At 40.0% G+C, this 25,868-nt stretch overlaps 1 protein-coding gene across 1 annotated transcript in view; it reads left to right on the top strand.

The window, feature by feature from the left end:
- Positions 1 to 3,516: 3,516 nt before the first annotated feature.
- LOC119426129 (CMP-N-acetylneuraminate-beta-galactosamide-alpha-2,3-sialyltransferase 1-like) overlaps positions 3,517 to 25,868 on the top strand; it is a 33,477-nt gene continuing 11,125 nt past the window's right edge. Inside the window, exons 1-3 of the mRNA XM_037693689.1 lie at positions 3,517 to 3,807; positions 7,732 to 7,925; positions 25,219 to 25,398. Coding sequence (XP_037549617.1) covers positions 3,517 to 3,807; positions 7,732 to 7,925; positions 25,219 to 25,398 — 665 coding nt within the window. The remainder of the gene's footprint in view (positions 3,808 to 7,731; positions 7,926 to 25,218; positions 25,399 to 25,868) is intronic.

Here is a 25,868-nt window from a genome sequence, read left to right as displayed (position 1 = left end):
CACAAACAGCACTGAAGTAAATGTCAATGTAATTTCTAAGCCTGTTTTTTTTTTTTTTTCCACAAAGCTCTAACAGGACAAAACCCAAACATTTTGAAGGATTCATAACTTCTCTGTATTAATAAATAGAAAATAAAGCCATTATGCATCATTTTCTCCTTAAAGATTAAGAAAAACTAAAACCTGTCCATACGTTTTAGTCAAGCAATAATACAGTACATCAACATTTTTAATCAGATAGCTTTTATTTGAGTAAATATAACTATCTGTCACAACCGCAGCATTAACACAATTTGCCTCCATCAGTCGGGTCGCGGGGGCAGCAGCTTGAGCAGGGAGGGCCAGACATCTCTTTCCACATCCACCTCTTCCAGCTCTTCTGGGAGGACTCCAAGGTGTTCCCAGACCGCCGAGAGACGTAGTCTACATACAGGCAGCACAATTCTGACTTTTCTTTCCCTCCTTACACATAGTCTGAACGTGATACTTTCTCTTTTATTTTTTCAATGTTTTTTAAATGTTTGCTACTAAAAGAGATACAAAGTACATATCTGATGTTTTTCAAAGTGACTGCCGTCTTGTCTTGTTGCATTTCATTCAAGTTTCACAATAGTGAGGTAGGAGTATAAGGATTGATCCAAGTTTTGATCAAATTGTTGCCAACGTCAAGCAGTGTGTTGGAACGCTGCACCTCCTCACCTGCTGAAACTGGCAACTGGGAAGAACAATTTCCTCCACTTTTTCAATCAAATATATTAGGAAGGTCTGGTAGGTTTTTTTGAAACTGGAATTAAGGATATTTGGGGGAAATTACAAAAAAAAAAAAAAGGATATTCAAGTCTTATTAAAGCCTGTCTGAGGATAATTATAAAATTGTGAAATCATAGGGTACCACCTGTAGCTGAATATTTTCTAGTTTCAGTGCATAACTAGCTGCAGATATTTGGGACCATGTCATTAAATTTTATATATCTAGATTCTACCTGTTCTTTTCCTAGAAAAAAAACTTTTAGGAGGGAAAACCAGCATGAAGACGAAGAATTGGAACAAACGGTGGGGGTTCTGCTGCTTTATTGCTTCGACTTCTAAAAAATATCTTATCACAGCAGACGTCGTTGCCTTCTTTAAGGGAAGGTTGAAACTTTTCAAATCTGTAGCACAAAACGTTAATGTTTTCACATCGTGCTGGAAAAAGGGAGCAAATTTAAAAGTATGGAGTATACTGTCCACCAACTTTCAACACTTTTATATTCAGAATATGATGAACTTTGAGTGTAAAATGTAAAATTATGCAAGTTTATTCCATGACTGCAATTGACAAATTTATTATTTTTAAACTCAGTTCTTTTCTCGACACCTTTTACACTTGGGCAGCTTGATGGCTTAGTAGTTAGCACTGTTACATCACAGCAAGACCACCCTGGGGCCAACTCCCAGTTTAGATCGGAGGTCTTTCCGTGTGGACTTTGCATGTTCTTCTCGTGTTTGCATGTTTTATTTCTCTGGTACTCCGGTTTCCTCTCACAGTACAAAAATATGCCTGTTAGGCTGCCTTCAGGTCCAGTCCTCCCTAGCAAAACAGATCTGTGATCTCACTGGGATTTGCCTGGTTAAATAAAATATCACTATCAAAACTCTGTAAGCTTCTCCTTTCTATGCTACTGTCTAAACCAAAGCTAACAGAAAAAGATAGACCAAAAAGGACTCCAGGTTAAGTTGAATGTCTCATAGTTGCATGAGGTTGGATGCAGGAAGGAAGACCTACATGAGGAACTTAAATAAAACTCAACTTTATTGTAAAAATTAAACTAAAAGCAGACGTGGCAGCAAACCTTAAACTGATGACAGGAACATGAATGTTCAAAGGACAATATGTGACATGTAAAATGCTCAGTGCTTGTTTGAGAAGTGAATGCAGGCTGAGGAGCGATAAGGACTGAAACTGAACAAGGAGATGAGAAACAGCTGAGCCTAACCAGAGAGCCAGTTGACCGGCATGGCTAAGGAGCAGGAGCTGAACTGGGAAAACTTGAACTGATGGAACAGGGAAACTCAGAGGGACAGAGCACAGAAAATGAACCAAACAGAACTAAACCCAACAATAAACACAAAGACAACCAAAAAACAGATACTTGTAAGTACTTTGTACTTTTTTAGGTAAAAAAAACTGTTGGGGCATGTCAAAACTCAGCTCCGCCCACTTTATACTCCCCTTGTCACCACTTTTTATCCACCTTGGCAGCCACGCCAACACATACGATCATCTGTTCATTGAAATGAAGATAACATACATGCTTAAGATCAAACTACCAGTTCAAATCGTGCAAAGTCTAATTTTCTGTAACCTGCTCTAACTTTGATGTTTTTGTGAATTACGCCCGCTTGTCTAAACTAAATGTAAAGGAACAACAATGATCTTACACATATGATTAAATATATTAAACAATGTTGATAGTTCTTTGTATATCAGACCTTTTTTTCTGTATCTTGGGTTCGTGTTCAGTTTAGATCTTGACCTGTCTTTATTTTGTATATTTTTTTCTAGGGTTCTTTTAGAACTGTTCTTTCTTTTCTTCTTGTTTTTCTTGTTTCAGCTTCCCCATGTTCCTTGTGCCATTTCTCATCCATTCTTAGTCAGCTTCCTCAATGTTTGTCTAGTCAGAACAGTCTACAGGCATCCACGCCCAAGTCCTCATCCCCCTGTTTGCCTAAACATTTTGTGTCTTGCTGTGTTCAGATGAGTTCTGCATAGTTGGTTTTTACCACGTCAATCCTTGTTTTTTCCCATTTTCTTCATTGTCCTCAAAGTAACTCCATGTTTGTAAGTGTTCTGCTGCCACATCATTTTGTTTTACCGTTTATAATAAAGGTGTTTTTGAGCTCCTCGTGCCTGCCTGCATTCTGGGTTCAGTCCTCCAGCCGATACTGACAGTGGGAGCAGCAGCTTGAGCAGCGAGGCCCAGACATCTCGTTCCAAACATCCAAATAATGCCTTTTTTTATATGCGCTCCTATTTCTGTGTAAATTGAAAGACACCATCCATCCAACCACCCACCCAAATATTAAAAATACTTAAACATAAAATATTACAACTGTTACACTGTCACTTGATTTACTGTAGAAGCATAAAAGTCTGTTTTCCAGGTAAAATGATTTTGTCTTTTTGTTTCCTTTTAGGTGGATTCTTAGGAGTGGGTAACACCGGACATTGACCTTGCAAAGTCAGCATCTGAGCCGTCAGTTTAAAATGTAACCAGGAACCATCACACTGCCCGAATCACGAAGGGAATGTACCCTGTGCTGATTTAGACGTCTCTTCAAAGATACTCTACTGAAGCTTTGATTGGGAGGATTTTTGCACCAAGTCCTCAGTTATCTGAAGAGTAAGGACACCAGGGAAGGCTGCTTGTACCATGTGGGCTGTGTTTTTCTCACATCTTTGGGACTCTCGAGCTGTGATGCTGTATCTGTTTGCTTCCTTCTCTACGTCTCCCACCAACTGATTGTGACTGCGACATGTCTCTAGTCAAACGAAGAAAAGTCAGGAACTTTGCACTCCTGTTTTGTGGCGTTACCTTTACAATGCTCTTGTTTAGTTACACTTTCAGGGACCCATCGCTCTATATCTTCAAGCACGCGTTTCAGCTTTCAGACAGCTTTTTCTCCAAAGGGTTGTGTGCCTGTCGGCAGTGCATAGCAGAGCAAGAAGGGGACCCGTGGTTTGCTGAACGCTTCAATCAGTCCATCCACCCTCTGATGACCAAAGAGAACAGCGTCCTCTCTGAAGAGACCTTTAGGTGGTGGCAGGTAAGACTCAAGAGATTTAATTTTGACATTTTTGCAGTGGTGTCTTACAGAAAACTAAAACAGAGATAAATAAAATAATGCATCCTGCACGTTCGATTTCTGAGAACAGATGAGGTGCAGAATTGGAAAGGCCATAAAGGAGATCACATGCTGCTTCGAAGCTTCCAAAAACATGTTTGTTTTGGCCACATCGATTGTTTCAAATCCTCGAGATCTTTACCAGGATTAAGTTGTGAAACAAACTCCCACGCACAGTTTCTCTGTGTTAAACAAAAGTGAAACATGGAAATATGTGTTTCCTCTCACCATCTCTCCTTCTGTAAATCTGCAGATAAGGAGAGATGAAGTTTCAATCACTAATGTATTTCTTTTAGTAATACCACAGCGTTATACTCACTCAGGATCATTCGTAGAAAAACCACCACCTGTGGCCAGAATCCATAGAGGAATAATGTCTTACCAGTGTGGTCACATTTTCCAGAGGTGCTCATGTAGCACATACTGCTAAAAACAGAGGAACTATGTTTCTGGTCTGTGAGAAACAGGTTTGAGTATCAAAGCTAATGAATGATGCCAAAATAGAGTTTTGGGGAGTGGTGGCGCAGAGGTTAGAGAGGTGGGCTTGTGATCCGAAGATCGCCGGTTCACGCCCCGGCCCCGACAACATCAAAAATTGTGGGTGGGGTAGGTGAAACACCCACACTTGCCCCCACCCTCATTCGCCCCACTCTGGGCCCATGAGCAAGGCCCTTAACCCCCACCATGTGCTCCCTAAAACAGGTCTCTCTTGAAAATGAGTTTTCGTGGCTCAATGAGACTAACCTGGATAAATAAAGGGTAAATGAAAAAAAAAAAAAAATCCCACATACTAGCTTTAAGAGCGTCAGGATGGCAAACTGGGGTGATGGAGGTTAAGGTAGGAGGGCCCAAGGTCTAGCATTTCTTAACGGAAGGCATATCGCTCGCTGCCTTTCCTGAGTTTTAAACTAAGATAATCATCTGCTGACAAATGATGGGAGTTGTGGCCATTTTGGTCAAACCTTATGCTCAGTCTCAAATTGTGTGTGATCCGTTAGCGCGTAGAGTGTTGTGTGAATGACTGTGAGCTACAAACATGCCAAACGTTAGCTGGAAAATTCAGTCATAGCCATGATTTATCTGAAAATTTGTGATAGACCAACACATTGTAGGACATAACTGTGAAGTTGAAAGAAAATGATTCATTAATTTAAATTTCTGAAAAGTGTTGCGGCTATTTGTATTCAGTCCTGTCCTCTGATACTTTTAACTAAAATCCATTTGAGTTCAGAAATCAGACAAGACCATCCAACTGTGTGTAATTTAATCTTAGCATAAAGACAGCTGTTCTATGGAGGCCTCAGATGTTTGTTACAGAGCATAACAGCACCATGAAGACCAAGGTCTGAGAGAAAGTTGTTGATGAGTTTAAAGCAGGGTTAGGTTATTAAACACTTTCCCAAGCTTTGAATATTTCATGGAGCTTTAATCAGTCCATCATCTGAAAATGTGAATAGTATGATAGCAACGGGGGCAGCACGGTGGCTCAGTTGGTAGAGCTGCCACCTCTCAGCGAGAGTGTCGCTGGATCAAATCCCAGCTGGGGTTCTTTCTGGGTTTGCATGTGTACTGCGTGGGTTTTCTCCAGGTACTCCAGTTTCCTCCCACAGATCAAAAACATGCATGTTAGGCTGATTGGTAACTCTAAATTGTCCCTAGGTGTGAGTGAGAGAGTGAATGGTTGTTTGTCTCCATGTGTCGCTGCGATGGACTGGAGACCTGTCCAGGTGTCCCTCGCCACTCACACAGTAACTGCTGAATATTGTTACCAGTGACTCCCATAACCCAGAAATGAAGAAGCAGATAAAGATGGATGGATGGATGGATGGATGACATTAATTGCAAACCTACCAGGATGTAGCCATCCACCTCAACTGACAGACACACAACAACTATCAGTTCAATTAATTTCAATTCATTTTATTTCTACAATTCCAAGTCACAACAGAAGTTATCTCAGAGCGCTGTACAGAAACATTCACATACATAAAAAAGCCAATTACTAAAAGTTATCTATTCAAGGAAGCAGCAGATTGTGAGCTTCACTAATTTGGCTTTTATGGAGGAGTGGCAATAAAATTACTCATTGAAAGAAAGGCATAGGGCTGCCATTTGTAGTTTGCCACAAGCCACGTAGGGACACTGCGATATATTTTTAGTATACGTGAACTTTCCTACATGTTGAAAAAACGTTCAAGGAGTATGAACACTCCTTCAAGGTACTGTATGTCACTCAGGTATTCTAGCAGTCTCTGGATTGGATCCAGTGCCTCAGATCTTACCACATTCTCATCATGCAATGTCTAATTAAAGGCCAGAATAGGAAAATGAATGCAAGGTTGCAAGCTGTCACTACTCGTTTTAAACAATGCTTTTACTGGAGAACTAGACGAGGGAGTAGTCCCGTCCTCTGCGGCAGCCATACCAGATGGTCCTGCTGCAAGGCAGAGGCACGAGCCCCGTGTTTATGTGCATTTAGTCCTCCAGTATGTTGCCAAAGCTTCCAGGATGCATGTGCTGCTGTAGTTTCTATGAAACAAGTCATTCAAGTCTCATTTTTTAATTAATCTGACCGAATTAAAAATTAATATTAGATTTTTTTAAAAGTTTTCTATAATAATCATTTCTTTTGAATGAGTAAAACTAAAGTTTAGACCAACAGCCATACAGTTTATCAGCATAATATCAGAATAAGTTTTATCATACCAGGATACAGTGAAATTATGTTTGTACAGTCGTCCAAAAGATGGACAGAGTGCACGTTGCTGCTGCTATAATAGCACGGCCCCTTATTCTTCATCAGAATACCTTTAGATAGAAAAAGGTAAGAGATACGAGGATGGATAGTGGTATTACAAAAAAGATCACTTCACATCTTGCCCCATCAGGACACGATTTGAGTCATCAAAAAACTACCAGCAAGCACATTTATAAACACGATTACATATGCATTTGACGTCAAGACGTTGAGTTTGTCCATGCAGCACTTTCAGATGGGACACAGTCCTGATGTTGTTCAGCCAGCAGTTCTGATAAGCCTGCACAGAAGTTCTCGGATGCGGGGGGGGGGGGGGGGGATAGACGAAGTTACCCATGGCTCATATCCTCATATCCGAGGCCAAATGGGGGGAGTCAGATTCAGATAAGCCACAACTGTTGATTTTCTTCAGGCAAACTGTTTCTTGTCAGCCTTGAGTCCTGCTGGAACTTTCCCGATCCAAAATGGCCAGATTTATGGATATTCCTCTGATCCGTGTTATGAGCCTTCCTCAAGGTCGATCCCAACATGCTGACGTGTCCTAGAAGCTGCAGGTGGCCTGCGATTCTCACAAATCACCTCCGTCTTATGGTTTAGCTTGTAAGTCAGCTGATTTTGAGTCCTCATAGCACAAACCAAACCTTCACACAGATTCGGAGCTTTGCCATGACCGAAACTGCTGCAGATGTCTTCTTCAAACGTTGATAAATGCCAAACAAACAGCAGAAACCCTGCTATCATAAATCCAAATAAATGTCTTCAACGTCCTCCTGAGACAGGACAGAGACACATCAGCTGCCAAACTCCCCACAGATCTCTGACATACCCCGCAGCGTGAACCTCAGCCAGACAAGAGGGTTCTCCAGGACCCTGTCATTTTGTTGAAAAGATTTTGTTGATTGCGTTGAAAGTCCAGCTCACCAGATCCATAATAGTATTTTTCATTCAGTAGCAGTGCACAGTAGTGCATTTAACTTGGTTTATTTTCTGCCTCTCTGTCTGTAGAGCTTTGCAGCTCTTGTTCAATCAATTAAGTGTCCCCAGAGTTGAGTCTCTCTCTCTGAGGACGGTCTCTTTTTTGTCTCCAGTGGTTACAGGCAGAGAGGCAGCCGGCCAATTTCAGTGAAGTTGTAGAGGAGCTGTTCAAAGTCATCCCTGATGAGGTGCTTTATGCCGACGCTGGCCCTGACCGCTGCAGAACCTGCGCCGTGGTGGGGAACTCTGGGAACCTGAAGGGTTCACATTATGGGGGACTCATTGACTCCAGTGATTTCATTATCAGGTCAGTTAAAGCTTCAGTGTTTCACACAGCTGCACTCTCTTTTGGGTCAAGTATGGCACGTTTTCTTAAAGTCAAGCTGAATGATACAGATAAAAATTATCCCAAGACTAAATCTGGTGCAATGCATCGAATGGTTTTACATTTATGTTTTGATTGCACTCTGTCCTGGTTAAATGATGTGAAAATGAAACTTATTAAAAACTCTGGAGTCCTTAAAAGATTGCAAATCACCTGCCATTTTTTATCTCGTAATTTTAGACTAATCGTATTGAAATATAGAGCAGTTTTGGTTAAATGTTGAAAATGCTCAACCTCCTGCAAGATCACAAGATCCCACCCCCAGCGTGTGGGCTGCAAATGATGTCAGCTTTACCGCCAATTAATATCTGTAAGATTGACTGGGTCATAGCTAGTTTTGTGTTGGCTAATATCGATTAGCTATGGCAGCCATCTCAAATTACACTTTTTTCAAAAATGAATCGTCTATAGACGTATGATAGTTCTGCAGTAAATGTTGTACTGTAAAGCTGAAATTAAAGCTCAAGTGTTGAGAATAAAATTTAAATATTATTTTAAGAATAAAGTCAAACCTGAGGATGAAAACTTGTTTGATTATTATTCCAACGCAACAAAGTTTGGATGTTTTGAGAAACATTAATATGACACTAATGCCGATGATGAGGTTTTGAAAACTTCTGACTGCAACTGTATATTTGTGACCTGTCATATAAAATCAGTTTTGGTCAAACTAAATGAAGCACATTTTTAGATTTCTAACTTTTTAAGCTGCATTTTCATACATTAATCATCCTGTTAGCTTGACTGGTTTTCCTAATCAGGAATCAATAAATCCTGGAAAAATCGGTTGGAGTCTTATTTTTAGCATATTCTAATGAGAATTTCTTGACATAGTTTGAAAGAGGAAACCTCAAACAACATTTGGAGTATTTTTCCAGCTCATATTGAAAAAGGATTGGCTAGAATGCAGGGAAATTAGCAAAACATTTAAGTTTTTTTTGCTCAAAACCATCGTAAGTTGTTGGTAATTCTCAAAACATTAAGATTATATTTCAGTCTTTTCCTTCAAGGGACTCATAGATAAAAGGTATTTATTCATCATATTTTGACAAATTCATATTGTCACATTTTCAACCAATGCTCTATATCTGCCTGTATCTATCTAGATAACCTCGTGACTGTACTGACAATAATAATAAACCGTATTGTTTTACATTATTGGTGTTTATGTATATCTTAGATCCTTATATACAGTTTCTTTTTATACTATATTTGCTATTTTTGGATGCAACTGGCACCTTGAGTAAATAACTTAATTCCACCTCATGTACCACATGTGATGCAAACGACAATAAAGAACCTTGAATGAATCCTCAGCTTGATAAGATGGGTCATATTTGGAAAAACAAAATCTTAAATTTAAGGCCATGAATTTCCGTGAACAATTTCACATCACCTGCTACCTTTTCTGTTGGGCGATAATGTAACTGCATGTTTTGTATTTACATCGGTATGTTACGACCATCACCACTGCCTGTAGAGGGTTTAATAAAGTACTTTGTGACAAATTACTGAATGAGAAATGATTCTGGAGCAAAGTAAGTACCAAAATAAAACAATAATAATAATAATGTCATCACAATGTCAGCACTGTATGTTTCCATACAATGGCGAAATTAGTCTCTGCATTTAACCCATCCACCACCAGGTGGTGCAGCGGGCAGCTATTGAAAGCGCCCGGGGGACATTTTGGGGATGAGACGTGCTGCCCAGAGACGCCACATGATGTGCAGTGACTGGGAATCGAACCTGGGGCTTTCGGGTCCCAAGCCGGCTGCCCTGCCTCTACACCATCTTGGCCCCCTCAATACTTCATAAATAAAGGTTGAATGAATAGACAGAGATCCATTAAACCATCTTTAAAGATTGTTGTGAGTACTAATCAGCACTGACCTGTTGGCCTAAAGCTTCATGTTTTCTCAGTAGTGTGCAGCGGTGGAATAGTTTGGAGTCATCACAACAACAGCCTCTGCATCTTCCTCTGACAGACAGACTGCAAAGCTTTTGAATAATTAAATGTTTTCATGCGTATTGTCTTTGAAATACTAATAAGGCACTGTTTAATTTAAATTGTAAAGTGATATTTTTGCATTTCTGAAACACAGTGATTGATAAGTTACGGCATATTATCACCAAATCTATTTATACTATGCTTGAAAAGCTTTCACGTAGCTATATGTGCTATCTAAATCCTGTTTATGTCTGAATTTAGACCAAAAGCACATCTTAAATGCAATGACACAGATTTTATACCACAGTTGTGAAAATACAGTCAACTCTATGGAGATGGAAGTGAGATTGTTGCACTCCAACACGTTTTTACTGCAGAGATTAAACTAAACTGGGATTGTAACGGCCTGTCTCAAATCATGATCTATTAATTGTTATAGAATGAGCAGCAATAGGATAACGAACAAAGAGCTGCACACGAACAGAAGAAACAAACGTGACACAAGTAATGGAGAATGATTGATGGGAGTAGAAGAATATTTTTTGTGAAGATGCAGTGTGAATGCAAAAATGCTGAATGGGTTCACAGACATTTGTTGAAGAAGCCAAACTGAGTTACTGAAGTTAAAACAAGAAAAACAAAACTAAAATTTACAGAACAGAAGCTAAAATGACCCGAACAGAAGCTACAATGAGCAGAATAAAGACTAAATAAGCAGAACATATGCTAAAATTAGCAGAACAGAAGCTAAAATGAGCAGAAAATAAGCTAAAATGAGTACAATACAGCCTAAATACACAGAACAGAAGCTAAAATGAGCAGAAAATAAGCTAAAATGAGTACAATACAGCCTAAATACACAGAATTGATGCTAAAATGAGCAGGACCAAAGGTAAAAGAAGCAGAATAGAAGCTAAAATTAGCTAAACACAGGGTAAATAGGCTAAACTGACATGATCTGGCAATTTAAGTGTCAAGCCCACGTGCAGGCAGAGGCAGGAGGACTCCAGAGTAAAAATAATGATTTATTTAACAAAAAACTAACCAAAATGCTGACAAGGCAGCAAAACTTACATTATCAAAAAGTGAAGAGCAGATCATACCATGGACACTGTGAGAAGGCTATGATGATCCCTGGATACCAAAGGAGTGACACTGGCACTAACGAGGTGAGAGGAGAAACACCTGGGATGATTGGGATTTGGATCAGCTGTGCACACGAGGACGAGGAAAAACACAGAGAACAGACAGGACAGACAATTGTCACAAAAACAGTGGCTAAAATGAGCAAAACAAAGCTAGCAGAATACAGACTAAATAAGCAGAACAGAAGCTAAAATGAGAAGAACCGAAGCAAAAATTAGCTAAACACAGGCTAAAGTGAGCAGAAGGCTAAAACTAAAAGCAGCAGAAGAGAAGTTAAAAACTGAAACAATAAAATATTAGCTAAAATCCCTTTAGGTATATAAGATTAAAATAAACAGAACAAATGAGCAATGTAGCAAATCAATAGGTACAAATAATAAAATGGATACTATTAGCAAAAATGTGATTAAAATTAACAAAACAAATGCTAAAACTAACCAGACAGGCAGTAGCTAAAATTATTAAAACTATAGCTTAAAGTAGCATAATGACAGCTAAAAGCTAAAGGAAGCAGAATATTGGTTAAAATATAAAAATAGCTAAAAACTGTAGTAGCTAAAAGCTGGTAACAGAACATTAGCTTAACACTAAAAATAGCATTAAAATGATCAAGTAATCTGAGTCAGATTTCAAACAGCTGAAGATACAGTATCTCAGTGTGTTTCAACAGGTAATTTTACTTTGAATAAAGGTACCGGGTAAGTAGTTTGAAAAGTAAAAGTAGTATGATTGTCTAAAGGTTAAACAATAGTGTGAATGCAGAGTCAGCATTCACACAATAAATATATTTCAAAGCTATTGTAAGATTTTGGAGATGTTACAAATCCTAAACTTTTTTTTTGTCTGAAAGTAATCAAACATGGATTATTTTTTAAAAGCGTCTAACATGCTGTTTTGAGAGCAGCCATGTTGTCTCTGCTGCTGTGCTCCACTCCAGTGCATATTTTATCTAAAGGGAAAAGGCTTCTCTGCATGTCTGATTGTCTCATCATTCATTTTTATTCTGCTGAATGGAGGATCAGTCAAGCTTAGAATCTACATTATAGTGTTTGCTCCTACTAGTAACTCCATTAGAATTGATCCTAAATCCAACAGAACTGGGATTTTTCTTTTAACTAACGCAAATGCTTTCTGAAACTAAAACATTCCTTAAAGAAATGCATGTGGCTTGCTATCTTTCATACCAGAGTTTTAAATTAAGAACATCTTTTGTTAAGAAATGAGACAGTTGTAACCTTTTTGGTCAAACATGTAAAATAGCATTTAGTGTCTCATGCAGTATCGCTAAATGGCACACTCAGAGCAGGTAACGTTTGGAGAGCTTGTGACACGAGTCAAAAAATTTAAGAAAGAAAAAGCAATTAAATAGCTCTGAACAGTCAAAATTGGTGAGATGGGTCCTAAAAACAAATTACTGGGTCATTAAACCTTTGCCATATAGCAATATAGAAAAGCAAAAGCACAAAGCATAGCAGGCTAGCTATATAAGGATTCCATATCACAAGCATTGAAACACACTTATACTGTTCCCTTATTGTTTCATTTCTGTCACAACGTTTGATACTAGTTCAAGTTCAAGTAGGTTTATTGTCATTTCATCACATGTGGTACATGAGGCAGAATTAAATTATGTACACAGGGTTCCAGTTACACCCAACAATAGCAAAAATATAAAGTGTAAAAAGAAACAGTATATAATGATCTAAGATGTACACTAAGATATATTTTAAACCAACGCCAAATGGTACGTTAAAAATCCAAGTCATATGCAAAACACTAATAATGCAAAACAATACGGCGACAACAGCAGCCCGAACATTAGCCTGTGTGGACAAATGGTACGAATGAACACAGCAACATGAAATAATCAGCAGCATGGATAATCAGCAGCACATATCACCAATCAAAGTGGCGTTATAGTGTTTTTTTTTTCACAGTGATTATCCTGGTTAGGGATTTATGAGCTTCAGGGTAGAAGCTGTTCCTCAGTCTAGTGGTTCTACACTTAATGCTCCTCAACTTCCTTCCTGAGGGGAGCGGGGCAAAAAGTGTGTGTGTGTTGGGTGAGTGGGGTCCTTCATGATGCAGGTGTCTCTCTTCCTGCATCTAGAGGTGTAGATGTCTGTGATGGTGGGGAGACTGACTCCGACAGACTTCTGTGCAGCCTTCACCACTCTCTGCAAAGCTTTTCTTTCTGCAGCTGTGCAGCCTCCATGCCACACGTTGATGCTGGAGCACAGGATGCTCTCCACTGCACACCTGTAGAAGGAGGTGATGACTGAGCTTCCCAGACCAGCCGCCTGAGGAAGTAGAGTCTCTGATGAGCTTTCTTGATCAGGCTGGTGGTGTTGTTGCCCCAGCTGAGGCTGTCATTCAGGTGCACACTCAGGTACTTGTACATTAAACCTAAATACACTAAACCTTCCAAAAATTACAACTGGGCTTTATGAAACTAACTAACTGTTTGAAATTTCTGTCAAAGGCTAAGGGTGCATTCACACTAGCCCTGTTTAGTCCGCTTTAATCGAACTCTAGCTCGTTTTCCTAAAACGTCCGGTTCGTTTAGAGAGGTGTGAACGCGCCATCAAACCCTGTCACGGAACAAAAAGGCGAACTCTGGCCCGGGCTAAAACCTAGGTCTCGGTCCGGTAGAAACGAACTCCAGCGCGGTTCGAGTACAGTGTGAATGTAAACAGACCGAGCCCCGCTCCGCAGGGTAAACAAACACGCATTTCTCTGACCTTATATGGAGCCGTCAGCTGCCTTGTGTGGAAAAACAATATTCTCCATGGTCTTCTGTCTCATCTTCTGCTCATGCTAAGTCCATTTTTGAAAAATGACAAAATATAACTCCTAAAACTGCTAAAACTTGATGCCACTTCGTTTTTATTTTTATTTACAGAAGAAGAGGAAGACGTGTCTTCAGAGGTTTTTCTGTCGTTTCTTTCAGTAGTTCTTGGTGCAGCGCCCCCACAGGCGAGCGGGGGAATAGGTTGGTTGATGTGGGTGCTTCACCTATCCCACCCACATTTTTGATGTTGTCTGTACCAGGAGTTGAACCGGTGATCTTTTGATCACAGGCCCACCTCTTTAGCCTCTGCGCCACCACGTCTCATATGCCACTGAATATTTGAGTCAAAAACCTCACTGCCATCTCTCCAAGACATTTCCAAACCTCGTCTGGTATGTCATCAGGTCCTACTGTCTTCCCCTTCTTCATTCTTTTCAGAGCTTTCTGGACTTCACCCTCACTAATCTTTCCTACTTCCTGGTCCACAGTTTCTATAACCTCTACTCTTCTTTCTCTTTCATTCTCTTCATTCATTAGCTCTTCATAATATTATTTCCATCTTTCCGTCACACTCCCTTCACTTGCTAGATTATTACAATTCCTATCTTTAACAAGCCTAACCTGATGCACATCCTTTCCAGCCTGATCCCTCTGTCTTTGGGGGCCGAGATGAGGTAGATGTATATATGGCAGCCAACTTGGGACCAGAAAGTCGTGGTTCGACTCCTAGCCCTTCCCACATGTCATGGTGTCTCTGAGCAAGACACCTAATCCCTAATTGCTCCCGGGTGCTTACATAGCTGCTCACTGATCCACCTGGGTATATCTCAGGTTTGATGGGTTAAATGCAGAGAACAAATTTTGCCATTGTATGAGAACATACAATGATGACAATCTCATATTTCCCTTCCCACGTCCCCTTCCCTTTAGTTTGATTAAGAGTTTATGGTAAAATTTAGTTCATGAAATTTTGAAGCCTTTCAAAGAACCAACATTTAACTTATAATGAGCCAGTGTTCTCCCCATTACTGAACAATATTTATCAATGATGTGAAGAACCAAGTTCTCATCCCTGCCACTACCCAACAAAGTGAATTGTATATTAGTCAACCATGTTTTGGTCCACAGATTGGGACTTACAGCCTCCCTTAGAAAGCCGTGACAGTAAATGTTATCAGCTTCAGTTCCATGTGGAGTTAAATTAGTTTTATTTTATCCTGTTAATAACAAGCTTTAAAACTTATTTTTACATTTTATTGTGGTCTCTTTCTGCTTCAGTATTATTATTGCAGTGTTCGGTCTTCATTGTGATCATTAGTCATTTGAAACTGTGAAAGCATTTTAAAAGTTTTCGCACACAGAGGTTGGTAAAGGACAGCAGTGGTAACAACAGCAGACTGGCAAGCAGGAAGAGAGAGCACTGAAACCCCACTGACCTTTAAAATGTTAGCTGGCTATCACATGGTGTGTGATCGGGCTGCATCTTGATGTGTGGGGCTGACTGTCAGAACACCAGGACTTTTTGGCCATTTGGAAGAGAAATGAAGAGAAATAAAATTAAAGGCTTAGGATTCCCTGAAGCAATGCTTATCTTTCACCTTTCATGCAATAGTTTCAAACTAATTTCATGTTATGATGTAAAGGGATGGAGTTAAATCTGTTTTGGTCAAACCCTGTAAGTCATGTTATATTTGATCTTGTGCAGGATCTTGTGAAATGTGTTAGCTCTGAGTGTTGAGAATGAATCTCAGCTTCTACCACCCCAATCTTTAGCACAGTATCTGTCAAGTTAACTGTATTGTGGCTATTATTGTGTTTTCTGATGCCGCTTAGCTGTGGCAGCCAGCTGTTGGCAGCACATTGAATTATAATGTTCTGCAAGTGTCCCTGTGATGGACTTGCGACCCGTCCAGGGTGTACCCCGCCCCTCGCACAGTGATTGCTGGACATGGGCACCAGCGACCCCCGTGACCCAAAATGGAATAAGCGGGTAAAGATAATGGATGGATGGATGGATGGATGTTCTGCAAGTTTTGCTCAAGTGGTTTGTCCAGTGGTTCACTCGATATTTTGCAAAAATGACAAAGACACGGCACACACAGACATGGGTGAAAACATCATCCCCCTTCATTTTTGGCAGCGAGCAATAATTAGACAAACAGTATACATCAATAAGCTTTGTATATCAAATGTTATTTTTTGTATATTTGCACTTCTTTTTGCTTTTTTAGGATTTTTTTAAATTTAATCCCCTATTTTGGCAGGACCAATAGTCCTTGTGAGGGCTATATGGTAAAAGGTAAATTAACTGTACTTATACAGCACCTTTCTATCCAACAAGGATACGCAAAGCACTTTACAACACAATCTGTACTCTCATTATACAGTACTCTACTACAGCTCTACAAAGCTATTCTGAATATATTGTTCTATAGAGACTAATCAGTGTTTTAATTCAGTTCAATTCAGTTTATTTATTTAGCACCAAATCACAACCGAAGTTGTCTCAGGGCACTGGACAGAAACATTCACATACATATAAAGTCAGTTAATAACATTACTTATCTTTAGATCACATTCATGCACATGGGACACACATCGGATATAATGAGGGGTTCAGTCTCTTGCTGCGGCACACTTTGACTTGTAATTGGATATTGGTGCAATCAAACCCTTAACTGTGAGGATTCCAGTGACTGTTTACCCTGTTCTGTACATTTACTACCTCCTGCAGCTCTTGAGTAGTAGGCAGAGCCAATTGGAATCAGCTGTCTCTAGCCACTTTGCTAAGATAAGTACGACTCAACTCCGTCCTCATCTTATCGATTCTTCTCAGGTATAGGTGATTTGCCACTGTGACTTGTTTCCCTGCTCTGTGGGTGGTATCGTCAATGCAAAGTGGGCAGTATTGTAACTGGTCAAGCCACTCCGCCCATTGTGGTCCTTAATCACCTTATAATCTGACTTAATTTCTTTAGCTTATCTCAGCACTGCTTAAAAGTCTGTGTGTTGCCATGCTGCCCCATCATCTCTGGTATTTCTCTGTGCCACCACATTTCTCATTTCTTTTGCCACCATCTGTCAACACAATGAGGAATTGGCGGTTCAGATGTAGCTTGCAGTCTTGCTGGGTGGGTTATCCAGTGACATATCTCTGCTGGCCAATCAATGGCTACTGTCTATTTATGTCAAAATTGGCACCTCAGAGCAGTCTGCTTGGGATGTCAAACAAGATGGTCCCATAAACTGGGCTGAGTAGGGGTGGGTGCCGGCAGTGGGCAGGCCTTTAAATGGTGCAGTGTGGTGCGGAACTGATGAGAGTTGAGATTGTGATAATGAGTCATTTTATAACCACCGGTGAGCCCTCCACCTGGATACAAGGCTGAGCCAGACCACAACTTTTCACTGGAACATTGAAAATTAATGCCTCTTTGTGACTCCTCTTCTCGAGCCTAGATCCACTACTTCCTGAGTTCCCCAGTCTCCCTGTGACTTATGTCCTCAAGCCTGGATCCATACCTCCTGTTCTCCTCACCATGAGCTCTTCATATTCACTTTCCTACAAAATCACGGACTCAGTTTAAACTGGCTCAGCCTTTCCACCTCTGGTCTAACCTGGCGCTCTACATACTTACCTCTTGGAAATAATCGTTACACCCTGATCCTTAGAGTCCTCTCTTTCTCTCTTCTCCATGCCTGAAGATAAACATTCCACAGTAAAGCAAATCTATCTACAACTAAATCTAATCTTTATGCAAACATCCTACTTACCTTCTTTCTTTCTACAAAGTACTTCTTGTCTTCTCATTCTTCACATCCTAAGCATTTCATTACATTGTTGACCTTGTGTTGATTTTGCACATGACAAATAAATCTAACCTGAAACCTACCTTTCTTTGTCTCCCGCAGATCCATCAGTCCCAGATCCCCTCACTAACTATCCTGTAAATAAAAAATATATTTTTTTTTAACATCTGGTCAGTGGTCTTTGATTCCTTTCGATCTCAGTACTCCAACTCTGAGTAAAAATCCAAACCGCATCTTTCAAAGAAGTTACCAACTGTCTCACTGGAAGATGACTGCTTTAACCACTCAGCCACAGCAGCCCATAAAAATGACGCCCCTGTTGGAACATCATTTTTGGGTTAAGGATGAGGATTAAGAATAAAGGGTGAATTGAATTTAGGGTTAGGGCTGGGGTTAGGCTAAAAAAAAAAGACTGAAAATTAATGAAGTGTCTAAATAAAGATAAAAATGTGAATTTTTGTCTTTAATTTTTGTTACCTTTTTGGGACCTTATTTCAGTCACCCTTGATAATCCTTAAGGGGACCAAATCTTGGTCTTAGTACTGTAGGATGTCATTTTAGTCTTGTAAATGACAGTACGTACGCCTCTCACTTTGCTGTGGAAAAATCTTAGCCTCTAATTTTTATTTAATTGAAAATTGTACTCATCTATTTTTCATACCTGCTTTGTCTTGGGGATTGAGTCTATGTCCATTAAGAAAGGCTGATTACAGCCTTTTTGTTGCATTGTGTTGGAAACGTGGGCTCTGCAGTGTCATCTTTGGTCCCTTTTAGGGGTTTATGCAGCAGAACATCTGCCCCCATCACATGCTGTCCTTTCTCCTCTGTCGTATCAACCCTCTGAAGACTCTCCATTACAAAGTCTACAAACGTCCACTTTATCTTTCCCTCCTTCCTGGAAGCGCCATTTTCAACAACCTTTGTCCAATATATCATTAATCCTTCTCTGGACCTTCCATCCATCCATTATCTTTACCTGCTTCTTCCTTTTCGTGTTGTGGGGGGTCACTGGTGCCCATGTCCAGCTATGACTGTGTGAGAGGCGGGGGACACCCTGGACAGGTCTCCAGTCCATCACAGGGACACATAGAGACAAACAAGACAAACAACCATTCACTCTCTCACTCACACTTAGGGACAATTTAGAGTTACCAATCAGAAAATGCATGTTTTTGGTCTGTATGAGAAAACCGGAGTACCCGAAGAAAACCCACGCATGCACGGAGAGAACATGCAAACTCCACCCAGACAGGTCCTGGGCCAAGATTTAAAACAGTGACCTTCTCGCTGAGAGGCAACAGCTCTACCATCTGAGCCCCTTCTCTGGACCTTCTGCAATGACTCAGACCCTTTCAGCCTTATTTCAATCTTGCCTGAGCAGTCCCTAGATGACATACTCATATCTAATCCTGTCCATTTTGATCACTCCCAGTGAAAATCTTAACATCTTCACCATCGACTCAAAACCATACATCATAGTAAGTCTCACTCCTTTTGTCATCTATTTTTTGTTATAAATCATTAATATATATATATTTTTTTGTCTGAATTTTACTTTCCTACAAAAAAATAAAAATAATAATAAAATGTCATGGGCCCTGTTATTTCTTTTCTTAGTTTTTTCTTGTTATAAACCATCAAGCTCCTAGTTTAAATATGGCCAAACATCCAAGCTTTCACATGAGCTGAAGCTGAATAGACACATCGAGTTGAGTTGAAATTAAGTGTCTCTAAAACACATTTACATTCCATGTAGTGCTGTTTTGATTCATGACTCTTTTCTGTATTCTAGGTAAAAAGCCTGAATTTTGTGTTCATTATCTATCCATTTTATTTGTTCCAGAGAACCAATCAGCTTTAGTTTCTTTTTTTTCTGAATCCATTAAGAATAATTTCCAGTGCCAGGACAGGGAATTTGGACCACATTCTGAATATTGATTTAACCAATCCGAACTATTTATCTGCTTACAACACTCAACACATCTTTCTTTATGATTAAGTGTACACACAGCTAACAGAGTCCACTTATCAACCCATGTTAATTTTTATTGTCCTTACAGTTGTAAATTATGGTAGCATCATTTACATCATTTATCATTCTCTTTCCCACCCAGAGAAAGAAAAAGATTCATGCAGTCTTTAAAAGGCTTCAAAAGGGTAAATTAGAGCAAAAAAGAAATATGCAGAGAGAAAATGGTGGAAATGAAACAGCATGTGTCGAAAGGTCTCAGATGGTGGAATTGCGGACCTGTTAGATCTTATTTGATACAAGTGAACACAATCCAAAAAAGTTCAATCTGGTCCTCTGGACATTCAAAAAAACAAAAACAAAACAAAGCAAAAAAAATGTAGAAACGTTTCGTCTCTCATCCAAGAGACTTCTTCAGTCTGAGGTGCTGTATTCAGCTCAGTCTCTTAAATAGCACCTTCTCAGAGTGGATCAACCAGTTTGCTGCTGACAACCAAAACCAGCTGATCACATGCTCAAGAAGGACCATCAGCCTAACAATGGATCATTAGCACACTGATGGCTGTTTACTGTTCACAGAGGGCTGAGTGATACTAGCAATCACAGCATTGTAAGAGGGGGACAGTTGAACCCGGAGGCCTCCACCCCTGTTTAATGATGGATGATTTCTTTTCACAAAGATGGCCTCCTTTACTCCTCTCTCAAACCATCGTTCCTCTCTGTCCAGGATGTGAACATCTTGAAAGAGTGACCGCTGGCCTGGAGATGAGTGTAGACCGCAGAGTCCTGGCCTGATGATGTTGATCTTCTGTGCTGGGCCATCCTTTTGGCCAGTGGCTGTTTAGTTTCCCCGATGTAAGACTGATCACAGCCCTCCTGACACTGAACAGCATACACAATATTACTCTGTTTGTGCCGGGGGACTGGATCTTTGGGATGAACCAGTCTTTGCCGTAATGTATTTTGGGGTTTAAAAGCCACTGGGACGTTATGTTTAGAAAATAAACGTCTCAGTTTCTCTGATACTCCCTCAACATATGGAATGACCACTGGTCTGTGTCTGGGTTCCTCCTTTTCACCTGATGGCTGACTGGAGTCCTGTTTGTGTTTCTTCTCTGCTGTCAGGAAGGCCCAGTTAGGATATCCACATTGCTCTAGAGCCTGTCTTGTGTGGGATTTCTCCTTCTACCTGGCTCCTGGGGATGCTGTCTGCTCTGTGATACAGAGTCCTGATGACTTCTAACTTGTGCTCCAAAGGGTGATGGGAGTCAAACTGCAAATACTGGTCTGTGTGTGTGGGTTTGCGGTACACTTCAGTTTGCAAATGTCCTCTATCAGAGACTGAGACCTCACAGTCCAAGAAAGCCAACTTGCCATTTTTTTCATCTTCTCATGTGAACTTGATGTATTTATCCACAGAGTTGATGTGGTCAGTAAAATGTTGGACTTCCTGAGATTTAATTTTAACCCAGGTGTCGTCAACATACCTGAACCAATGACTTGGTGGTGTCCCTGAAAAGGACGTCAAGGCTCTCTTTTCTACCTCCTCCATGTACAGGTTGGCAACAATAGGAGAAACTGGAGACCCCATAGCACACCCATGTTTCTGCCTATAATATTGCTCCCCATATGTGAAGTAGGTTGACTGCAGGCACAGTTTCAAGAGTTGACACAGTTGCTCTGTGGAAAGTGTGGTCCTGCTGCTCAGAGTGGTGTCTGATTTTAATCTTAAACTGACCACCTCTACTGCATCATCAACAGGGATGCACGTAAAGAGTGATGTGACATCAAAAGAGACCATTGTTTCATCAGTCTCCATGATGACATCCCTCACCTTATCCACAAAGTCCACAGTGTTATGTATGTGGTGTTCTGTGGTGTCCAGAGGACCGACCAGATTGAACTTTTTTGGATTTTTCTACCTGGATTATTGAGCATGCATCAGGATAAGTGAACACAATGTTCCGATACAGAACCTTGAACCTTCAAGGATTAAAGGAACAATACCAAGTTGCTTTAAATTGCATGAATCTAATAGATTCCAGTTTGTTGATGTTTATAATGAATCTTCTCACACCAGAGTTAGTCATGGAGTTCCTCAGGGTTTAATACTTGGACCTGTGTATGGGCTTTTACTGGATAAATAAAATACATCATATTTTTAATCCTTGCTATACTGATGACACTTTGTTCTATTTACCATTAATGCCTGGTGGAAAATTATTATTATAATAGATGCAATAGTGATGTGTGGATACTTTAAATATTGATGTATGTATTTTTGAACAGGTGTTTATCCCATTTCTGACTGAATTTGTCAATAAACTCCCATACAAAAATTATTGGACTTGTTGTATAACATCTATTCTGAACTATTTAATTCTGTTTCTTACTTTGTAGTTTGCATTTTTGTCTGCCTGACCTGTGAAGAGTGCTGTGATGGATAGAAGGACAGCTACATGGTTACCATTGTGATGTGAATGAGTGTAGAGGAACATATATCTGTGATATATTATCCATGAATTAAACGGATTCATTCATTTTTCTGGACTGAATAATATCGTGCGTTGAAATTAATTAAATGTAACGTGAGGCGTTAATTTTCTTTGACCCATCAAATGAATGCGGTCATTTATTAACAGAATCAAAGTTTAACATCAAACATTTACATTAATTTGGCAAATTGATTTCATTAACACATAATTAATTAGCAAGTTTTACAAGGAGGAAACCATACGGCCATGATTTCCCCATTTCAAGCATTACAACAGACATTTCTGAAAATATCTGGATGTTCACTGGCAAGATATAAGAGTTTAAAGATGGAAATGAAGTTTAAATGGAGAGAAAGGATGGATGAGGGAAATGTGTCGGTATCAGAACGGCACTCTCCGTTAAGATCCCAGCTTCCTCCTCGGTACACTTAGGTGGTATAAATCGACTCTTTACCTGTAGCAGGTGTCTCCACTGGTACGGAGTTCCATTTAACGCACCCTTTCAGCGTCGCCGTAGGAACAGCTGTGAATCGCCCGAAGTAGCGACGGTATTCCGTCCGACACAGGTTCACCTCCCGGTTGGACTCACATGAGTTGTAAGTCCGTCAGAGTTCCACTCAGATGTGGAAGATTGCATAATTCCCACGAGACTCGGAAGAACTCCGGATCATGTCTGGAACTCCTGTTCTCCCCAGCACTTCTTGTGTTCGGTTTGTTCTCTGAACTGAACTAGACTGCACTGGCTGCACTCGACTGCAAAACGACTGGTTTGAACTAGGAAGTGCCGACATTTAAAGAGTTCTATTTCCGGTTCATTTGGGAAGTTCCTGATTGGTCGATCGACCAGACAGGGGTGTGTTTTAGTGATGTAAGAGGTTATTAAAAGTCAGAAAAACAGAAAAATTGTTTTGGAACGGACAGAAGATGTTTTTGAGACAGACGAGAGAAATGTTTAGGCGAGTTGGGGGAAAACAGGTGCCAGCTTCTCTATTTACGTCTGAGAGGATATAAAAACATGACAGTTCGTTCCAACAACTTGTCTTCTTGCCTCCAACCTTGGACCAACATCACAACTTGCTCATTTCAGACAGAAAATCAGAAAATGCATGAATTACTCCGTAACACATTCTAACTTGAATTCTACTTTGAATGAGGATTTTAAAAAAAATCATTAATACTGTTTCACAGTTGATTTAAAATGAGTCGTTCACTTCAACATTTAAAATGGTTTGAACTAACACACTTTGATTATCAAGACATTTGTAAGATAGTAATGATAATAGAAAAAGAGAGTGTTCTTTCAATTGATCAGTGCAGGACACTTTAGAAAGTCTCCGGATGAACTTAATCTTGTGTTTCTGGACTCAAATCAATGAAATACAGTTCTTGTCCCAGGAAGGCCCTCAAGGCCAGATTTGAGACCTGAGGCTTAGTTCACTACATGAGCCACTTGTAGCAGTTTTGACATTTCTTTAGATCTTGGTTCTTTTATACTACTTATATTATTTATACAGTTTATACATAAAAATGTAGTTATTACAGATACAAATACTGAACACGTTTTCTTAATGTTAGGCTGTTTAGTATTAGCACAAACCACAAATGTAACCATCTACCAGGAATGTAATATTGGTAACAGAAAGGTCACTGAATTTTGGCATATTGAACTTGTCATCAACAATAAATAGCCTTGGCCAGTAATGCGCCTTGCAAGAAGTTGTTCTGACAGGCTGGGCCTGAAAATGTCAAATTGTTATATAGCTGTCATCTCAAAAGTCTGTAATGAGGAAGATGATACCACTCAGACCAGAGCACTCAGATGGGTAATGATAGTCACACAGAGGGTCAGACTCTGGAATCTTCTCTTATGTGTCACTTCCTACCTCTGACCGGAGCCAGCTGCGGTCGTCAAACTCCATGCCTGACAATTACTGTTCCATTGTTGGACAATAATAGGTACGCCTCGGCTTCACTGTGAAGTGGTAATTGCTGGGCTCTACATGCACACAGGATTTTAGAGTTGCTTTTTAGATGACAAAACATGGGGAGGGCAGAATAGATTGTGCTTTTTATTTTTTCGCCTGCATGGTGGAAATTGTATGTTCACTCTGTGCATGCGTGGGTTTTCTCCGGGTACTCCGGTTTCCTCCCACAGACCAAAAACATGCATGTTAGACTGATTGGTAACTCTAAATTGTCCCTAGGTGTGAGAAGAGAATTGTAGTCATTTTGGTCAATTCTGTAAAAAAATAAAAATATGAAACATTCTTCGTGATCTCATGGGATAGCTACAGATGTCTATCCAATGATTAATTTTTAAAGGTTTCATCAAAACCTGTCCAGTGACATGAGATATTTTGCTAACAGACAAACAGGGTTACCTAGAAAAGTTAATGCCAAGGTTTTAAGTCAAACTTTTCACAGTGAGTAGCCTTTGAAGTATGTGAAATGATTCTCAACTACTACCACACCAAATTCTAGGTTAGTATTTGTAAAATTGAATGAATTATAGCCCTTGTGTTGATAAAGTCAGTTGTCTGTGCCAGCCATCTTGAATTGGGTTGACCCCAAAAGTTATTCAATTGTATATGTACATCTATTTATTACCTTCTGAGAATTTCATTTTAAAAGATTTCCAGTAGTTCTTGGGATATTTTGCTAACAAACCAACACACACAAACAGGCAAAATTAATGATTACTTCCAACAATTTTTAGTCAGATCATCTGGACAGTTTCTTTTTTTGCTGAAATGTTTCAACGTTTTTTTCATTAACGATTACTTAATTACTGTCCACCTTTGCCTTTCAGTAGCAGGCGATAATGAGAGAAAAAAACATTCCACTGAACTGTCCGAGGACATAAAGATGACAAAAGTTGCCAGATAAGATGTTTATTAACCTTTATTTAACCAGGCAAATCCCATTGAGATCACAGATCTCTTTTGCAAGGGAGGCCTGGACCTGAAGGCAGCCTGACATGCATGCTTTGGTCTGAAACAAATATTAAAACAAATACTTTTTGAGCTTAAGTGTCATTGTTTTGTCTGTTCCTACAGGATGAACCAGGCTCCTCGAAGTGGCTTTGAGGAAGATGTAGGAATGAAAACAACTCATCATCTCATGTACCCAGAAAGTGCCATAGACCTGGACAATGCCACTAGTCTGGTGCTAATCCCTTTCAAGACTCTGGACCTGCAGTGGATTATTAGTGCTCTGACCACAGGCACTATTAAACAGTAAGTTCTTCATTTTCTTACGCCTGCTGAAAGGCGGCCATGTTTTGGTATAGTCTCCGTCCGTATGTACATACATTCATAACCTTTCTTATGTCACGCCCAGAACTTCTGATGCATTCAAGCTAACTTAACAAAACTTGATACACATTTGTGCCACCAATCAACAGCAAGTCATGTAATCTCGTTCCCCCAGTTCTAAGGTCAAGGTCAGACATTAACCCATTACATTACCCATTAACCTGGTCCAGTTGCCAGCTTCATCCTCAGCTGCAGCCCTAGCCGACACATCTTTTCCAGGGCTGGTCTCATCCTCTCCAGGGCCTTCAGGGTCCCGTGCTTCTGGGTCTCAGCCTCTGAGAGTGCAGACAACATCAACTCTTTCACCCGTCTGATGTTGGTTTGTTTTTTCACCCCAGGTCTGTTAATCTGCAGTTTTTGGGTAAATTTTCATCCCTCCATCCTGCCCCCCC

Source organism: Nematolebias whitei, chromosome 19 (assembly GCF_014905685.2).
Source record: "Nematolebias whitei isolate Nwh7 chromosome 19, NemWhi1, whole genome shotgun sequence".
Lineage (NCBI taxonomy): Eukaryota > Metazoa > Chordata > Actinopteri > Cyprinodontiformes > Rivulidae > Nematolebias > Nematolebias whitei.
The sequence above is the reverse complement of the archived record's forward strand: the minus strand, read 5'-3'. Positions and strand labels throughout refer to the sequence as shown.